The sequence below is a fragment of the Morone saxatilis genome, unplaced genomic scaffold, assembly GCF_004916995.1.
Source record: "Morone saxatilis isolate NCDOM2014 unplaced genomic scaffold, NCSU_SB_2.0 Contig24, whole genome shotgun sequence".
Lineage (NCBI taxonomy): Eukaryota > Metazoa > Chordata > Actinopteri > Moronidae > Morone > Morone saxatilis.
The window spans coordinates 15,394,741-15,402,190 of record NW_023339807.1 but is presented as its reverse complement, the minus strand read 5'-3'; the positions used below and the strand labels follow the sequence as shown (position 1 = coordinate 15,402,190).

The window sequence follows — 7,450 nt, the reverse complement described above, 5'->3', positions numbered from 1 at the left end:
ACACACAAACATATACACACACACACACTAACTTACTTACTTAAGACACGTGGTGAGGAAAGGGAGAAATTGGATATTGTCAGCACTTTTGGATTCCCACATCTTCTTCAGGTCGGTCCTAGACACACACACACACACACACACACACACACACACAAACAAGTACACAAAGAGAGAGAGACAGCCAAAGGGTCAACACACACACACACACACACACACACACACACACACAGATACTTCTAAATCAAATAAACTTGATCTATCTGGGTTCATATACTGTGGCATTCCTTCACTGTCACCAAGTTACCATCTCTGGCTTCAGACAAGCAAGTGGAATTAAATCAGAAAACCTGCTTCCTGTTTTCTACCAATCTTAATCAAATGAGGAGTTACACACTGCCATGCAGCATGACATTAAAGAGCAATACAACTTACAGTCCAGTCGAGAACATCCCGACTGTAAACACGATGCAGGCCCATGACAGAAGCTGCAAGAAATCCATAGAACGGGGGAAAAAAAAATAATAATAATAAACGTGTGCAGCTATTAAATGTGCAAAGTCTGCTTTTAATCACAGATGCTTCAGTTGCATTAAAGTAGAGATGGATAAAAGCTACGCTGACGCCTGTCTCTCGCACTTTACTTCCGTGTTTGCAGTCAGTGTGCTCAGTGTTTCTACACTCTGATTGGCTGTGTGATAAAACAGGTGGGGTGGATTTGCTCCAATAAGGCGCTGAAATGATGGCGGACGTCGCGCGTTACGTCATCACGTTGAAATAAGTTTGTAGGTCCAGTGAGCTGGCTGTTTGAGTTTAACCCCAGTGTGATGGATGGAGGGCTGTCAGAGGAGCACTGTACTGGGGTAGCTTGTGTAATGGGAGTTAAACTCAGTTCATCCCAACATTCAGGGGTCTCACACACTGGATACATCTTATAACAAAAACAGAGAAGATGAACAGTTCTCAAAAGGAGCTGGTGTCAAATTGGTGGTGTAGATTTAAAAAATGTAGATTTCAATTTATACTTTATAGTATTATGCCCATCTTAACATGTAACATGTACGTGTTACTTACTGTCTATCTTACTTTCATATCATATCAGCTCCTAATCTGGTGTTCAAATCGAGGCACTCCTGGGATTTTAAACAAGAAATTCACTCTTCATGATGAGTACTATTCAGCCTGTGAAATTATTAGTCTTCTGTGCCTCTGTAAGAAGCTTTCCATAGTTGACTTGGGCTTGAAGTGTGCATTCAAGAGGGAGGGGGGTTCTAATGAAAGACATTTTTGAGTTGCATTACTTGATTTAAACTTTTCTTGTTTTAATATGACTTTTGTGAGATCCCCAAACTTATGGAAGTACAATACTAAATTACTGTAATATCCCTTTAAAAGAGTAGGAAAGCAGAATAAACATACTTCTGCTACACAGAAGCATATTTCTTGTTTCAGTCTTCAGTCTTTGTTTTTTTTTTTCTTGTAAATTACTGGATATTTATATATCGTCAGGAGCCTAAAAAGTACAGTCTTTGGTTGAATTGGCCACCACATGCGACCTGTGATGTGGGTCCACAAGCAAACAAAGCTTTGTTTTAAGGGGTGCTGGGGACCACTGGTTTACATAATCACAACTTGTAAGGAAGAGTGTGCTGTCGATATTGCACCAGTCCAAGTGCCCAAATAGGTCTAATGAAGTGGTGATAAAAACAACTTGGCAACACTAGCTGACTAATCTTCCTTATATCACCATTATTCCAGTTAGTTGGCTAATGTTACAGGCCTATAGCTAAGGTGGGTTTTTTAAAACTCACAAAGCAATGGTTTACTGTATTCCATTGGGATGCAGCAGTGTAATTTGATTTATTTAATTCCACATGCATCATTTTTCAACTAGACAGTATTCAGACTACAGAGTGTTATTTAATGGATATTACATCCAGTATTTAAGATGAGGAGTCATATTTCAAGTTGTGAATTAAAACCTTAAACTACTGCTGCCTCCCAATTTAACACAGTTCAGTTAAATTAAATGCTAATCACCTCAAATGTCCTTATTAACTTTCTTTGCCCCTTCTAACCTCTCTTACCTCCCCCACAATCATGGACCCTCCTGCGTCCAGCTGTCAGGACGGAGCATCAGAGGGGTGGAGGAGCCTTTCAGCGGTGTAGCCTCGTCGCTCTGAAGCTCTTTCCACAAACCCTTTTTCACGCTACACTTTCCAAAAAATCTCTCAAACTTGACCTTTAACAACAGTGTTTGATATGTAATTTTCTCCCTCCTTCTCCTTCATTTTCAAGCCTTTTTTTTAAAGTTTGCATCTGTTTGACATTTCGTTTCTTTCACTTCATTTTTTATGTCATCATTTTTAATGTCATTTCTATAAAGATGCTGAACATTTTCCTATTTCTGGTTGATGTTTGACATTCTGTTATGAAATTGTAATTCCTTTTTCTTTGTGTGACAGTGTTTTTGAAGTAAAGCTCCTCTAGGTCCTTTAAATGGTATGCTGCCTTTGGTAGTTTCTAACATATTTTAAATGTAATCCAATCATGCATCATCTATTTTTGCTGACGTTTAAAATTCAAATATGTTTTGAAAGTACATTTATTTAATTTTCATTCAGTGTAGTTATAAATTGTCAGCGATGGAACAATCAATTTTCTTTTTGTGTGTTTTGTACTTTCGCTCCACTGCATTGCAGAGGGAAACATTATGCAGGTAACTTTGCATCTTTCTGATGGTTAACTACAAGGCATTTTCAAATTAGGATTTTAAATACAACATTAATATAAAATCAAGTATTGCAGAGTTTAGAGAATTTTTCCTTAGCCGGTCTGAGAACATGAAATCATCCAAATTATCTTAAAAACGCATGACAACCCTCATCGATTTGAGATAGGATCAATTCTGGATCTCCAGGTTTGGGAATTATTTCATTTTTAGGGATTTTTGTTGTTTCAGTATATATAATTGGTGTATATTTATTTGTTATGCATGTAGATGTACCATACGCATTAATGTACCTAGGTAACTGGTTTGAATACTTCTTTATCACCTGGCAATAGCAGGTTTTATAGGTTATTAAATGTACATGTTACAGTTCCAATCTGACTGCATTTCATCACTCTTTGCACATTGCTGCATGACATCATCTTAAGCTGAAAAATTACCGTGAATACTGCCATGTTTGGACCCTTCCATCGGACACAGTGAAAGGCTGTCCTGCATTAACCTGCTGTACAGAACTCTACAGATACATGGGTGCTACATTGCAACAATATTTCTGAGACTGTATGATCATCTGCAGTGAATTTAAACTATGACGTGATTATGGAAAAACAAACAACTGAGTTTTATGTTCTGGTTTTGAACGTATATGTTGCGTGGTTTTTGCAGGGGATAGTGACTTTTGACAGTTTTCAGTCAGCTCTGAGGTTTGTGCCCTGTGCTCCTCTTCATTCCAACATACTACTGTGTGGACGGATGTTCAGCTTTCCCTCCAAAGAGGATGTACAGAGCAGTAAAAGAAAGGGTAAAAAAAAGAGTGAAAGAGTGTAAGCGAGGAGGCGAGAGTGACACCTTCACACCCAGTTGTCAGTTTGCTTGTGGGCCTCTCTTGCTGCACTATCCCGTCTTCTCACTCCTTCATCGTCCCCCTCTCGGCTCTCATGTTTGGTTTTTAGGCTGTGAAATCTAAGCCAGAGCAAGCGATGTCACCAGGGATGAAAGACGGAGAAGGCAGAGAAGAGGGGATGAGAAATAGAGGCTGGGAAAGACATGGAGTTGGAAATGTTGAGGGTGCTGGAGAGATTTCATCGGACAGGAGATGGATAGCTTTGCCAAAATATTGTGTCATCCAGTGACGTCAGTGGGATTTCAAAATCCAAAGTAGTTTAGTGCAAAAATAAATGCCACTAGAGCTGATAAAAACCAGACAGAAAATGTTATAACATCACAATTTCTTTTATTTCTCATATTTTTCACATCTTAAAACAGTGTTTTATAGTTTTCTCTATATACAAATTTACATATAAACATTTACAAAATGACACAAGAATGTTTAACAAGACAACAATTGTATTCTGGGAAGTCCCTTCAGTTTGAGGTTCGACAGTGTATGAGTGGGATCACATCTGCACATGAGCCAGTGTACCATGATACTGTTGAGACAGTAGAAATGAGAACAACCATAAGTACGGATGAAGCTCAGCTCCCTAAAACCCCTGTTAGTGTATCTGTTTGGTTCTCTTGATCAGTGGCTCTCAACCTTATGAGAATATGTACGTATGTATATATATAATATAAAAGTGGAGTGAACATTCACACACACACACAAAAAAAAATGAATATATATATTTCTAGGATCCAAATTAGTTTGGGTGCATTTCTTCTGAAATACATTACCAAATATGAAATATATAAATTACTGTTTAATCTGCATGAGCAACAGTAGGCATCACTTTAAAGGCTCATGAGCCAAAAAAGGAGAAAAGAAGGTTGAGAACCGCAGTTCTGGATTAGACCATTTGTTGGCTTGTGTGATACTTCTAGTGATGTTAATTTAAACCGCAGCACCTGAATCAAAGTGTCTGCTTTTGTATTGGTGTTAATGTGACATTGGTGCTTTGACAGAGACTAAAGAGATATAACAGAGAGCTGAGTGCTACACAACAACAAAAAAAGACAAAAATCCTACATAATGTATACCAATTTGGCAGTAGCTGACAACAGTTTTCAAGACACAGAATTAATATTTTCTCTACATGTAGAGGAAGAAAAATGACATTAACAGTTGGAGATGAGGAGTACAATGCAAATCTGTACCAATGGTATGACAATTTGAAAGACAATGTAATCCTCTTGTCATTTTCAATTCGATATTTTGACCAATTTGCTTGCAGTTTTGTTCATTATGATTGGAAAAAGTATGCATCTTAAATGATCAAAATAAGAATGTCCATCCTCACAATAAAGTAATTTAAAAAAGCATTTTTGAGGTCCTCTTCTTTGGAACGATCCACGCTCCACATTCACGCAAACAAACACACAAACACACACACACCAACAGCGCTGTCCATGCTCGTATATATAAAAAAAAAAAAAAATCGGTATAAAAAAAGTCTCTGAGTGTTCATGGTCCCAATGACCAGCATTGGATTAGAATTGTCTCTGCTAATGGCGTCTCCGTCAGCCTTAGTGGAGCATCAGGGCTAATAAGACTGCGATCATGGTAAAGAAGAGTGGAAAGGAGACCAGCTGTGCTCCTGAACTGCCGATACTCCTCTGAACCTTTGGCTCCATCACAGCAGGGTCATCTGAGGAAAGGAAAGGGAGGGAGAATTAGTATTGGTTTTCACCATTCCTTCATGGTAAACACACCCAGCTGAGCTCCTCTTAGACATGGAGCTGCTGTCACTAACTTGAATCCTCACCTGCTGGGAGCCGGTTAGAGGGGTTGTGAACTCCTCCAGCAGCAGGAAAAAATCCTTTTCCTCCGTCAATGCTTTTTCTGGTATCATCTGCCTTGGGTGATACCTTGGGCTGGGTCTTTTCAGAGCCTTTATGCCCGACAACATCCACTCTCAGCCTTAGACAGTCCTGGCCATGGTGATGCATTGGCTTGGCTGTGGAAAGAGAATAGAGAAAAGTTTAATACAGGAAAACTTCTCAGGATCACAACATGTTGATAAAAAATGCCAGCGTTATTATTGATACTTACAGATATAATAATAGCTCTCTCCCTGTTTAAACTCCTTGCCCAGGGTGAAGGGAGTAAAACGCTGGAATTTCTCAGAGAATTTCTCTGGAGCATGGGGAGCGAACGGCCGTGAGCACTCCCAACGAAGCTGGTCAAATGAGTGAGGTTTACACACGTCGTAGTCCTCCTTCTCCACCATGTACAGCACATAGCGCTCAGCTGCATGCGATGACACCTCGCCATGGGTGTAGTGGGGGCAGATGATGTCCAGATAGTCGTTGATGCGCACATCCACTGTGTACTCATCCCACAGGAAGCTGCAAAGAGACAGGAAGAGAGAGGAGGTTACTGACAAATGTCTTAATTTTCAGCATTTTTTTCCTCTCAATAAGGAACAATGAATAACAGACAGTCCGTTCAACTCACACCCTGACAGCTTGGCCCATACAACATTCGTGTTAAGAATACTAATGAGGGCTAATCACACACAGACACGCACGGCAACAGAAAACAGACTTACTCACACAATAACGCATGTTAACACACAGGTTCGACTACTTTGATGGAATTCAGGTACCATGTGACGATGTTTGTTTTGACGTGTTCAGTGTACTTGTGCAAACCAGTCACTGTGACAGAATTAGAGAGCCTGATCAGGCTGGGCTTGTTCACTTTGTTTATGGAGGAGAAAACACACCTATCTCATAAAGCCCTACCACCAACCCACTCACACACACCTTCCTGCTCTCTTCCCTTGTTTTGCCTTGAGCAGAAATTCACTTCTCACCTGCTTACAAGAAACAGCCCTGCAATCTCTCTTTTCATCGTCGCTGCTAGTCAACTTTTACATCTGCACAACTCAGGGACTCTCTGTTTTAGTATTTTTAAAACTGTTTTCCAGTTTCTGGTTGTTTGTCTATCTGTGTTGAATCTCCTCACGCTAATTTGCCGCCTCTACCCGTCTCTCAATTTCTGTCTGATTTCATCAAAGACAGAGACAGAGTGGGTGGAGACAGTCAGACAGTCGCTCTCTTTCTCTCTTTTCATCTTTACCCTTCATTTAGTTTTATGGCTCTTTTTGAGCCTTCTTCCCATCTCCTCTTGGCTCCCTTCCTATCCACGTGTCCTAATCAAGTACAGCGAAATGGTGAAAAATCTGTGCTGTGATGATGTTCAGTACAAAAGTAGTTCAATCTTCACCTTAGTCAAACTTTTGCTTATGGTTAATAAGTAGCTACTATTCAGTGAGTAATTTCATGACCTCTAACCTAGTGTCTTCACTTTCAATTTCGCGTAAGTAATAGGTCTTTCCTTTAAAGCAGGAGGTGAGGCCTTGCTCTGCCACGACATGTGATGTGCGGCTGGCTGGCACATTGCAAGTGATGTGAGATCAGCCAGAAGGTGAAGAAAGACTGATATTCGCGTCTTACTCCCATCCTGAGGCGTGACAGCCTCTAATCTTCAAATTTAGTCTGTGCTTAAACCGAAGACTGCTTATGTTTGACGTGTTGTAGAGAGTGAAAGTGACAGGAAAACAGCTCCTGTGTGTCTGCCATTGTTTATGTGTTCTGTACGTGTGTGCCCCCCGCATCAAAGCATGGGACGTGGTGACGCTGACCCCCCACTTCTGTTGTTGTGGACCCCCTGGCCAAGTCACAGACATAGTGGCTCCAAATGTGGGCCTCTAACCCCTCCTTCCTGCCTCTCTATGTGTGTGTGTGTGTGTGTGTGTGTGTGTGTGTGTCTTCTGC

General features: G+C 40.4%; 2 protein-coding genes across 2 annotated transcripts in view; both read right to left on the bottom strand.

Annotated features, from left to right (window-relative positions):
* slc50a1 (solute carrier family 50 member 1) overlaps window positions 1–664 on the bottom strand; it is a 3,734-nt gene extending 3,070 nt beyond the window's left edge. The window contains exons 1-2 of the mRNA XM_035672791.1: window positions 436–664; window positions 41–118 (exon numbers count right to left, since the gene is read on the bottom strand). Of these exons, the coding sequence (XP_035528684.1) occupies window positions 41–118; window positions 436–503 (146 nt within the window). The 5' untranslated portion in view covers window positions 504–664. The remainder of the gene's footprint in view (window positions 1–40; window positions 119–435) is intronic.
* A 3,292-nt stretch (window positions 665–3,956) lies between these two features.
* Window positions 3,957–7,450, bottom strand: part of efna1b (ephrin-A1b) — an 11,162-nt gene continuing 7,668 nt past the window's right edge. Inside the window, exons 2-4 of the mRNA XM_035672790.1 lie at window positions 5,721–6,016; window positions 5,434–5,625; window positions 3,957–5,316 (exon numbers count right to left, since the gene is read on the bottom strand). Coding sequence (XP_035528683.1) covers window positions 5,195–5,316; window positions 5,434–5,625; window positions 5,721–6,016 — 610 coding nt within the window. The 3' untranslated portion in view covers window positions 3,957–5,194. The remainder of the gene's footprint in view (window positions 5,317–5,433; window positions 5,626–5,720; window positions 6,017–7,450) is intronic.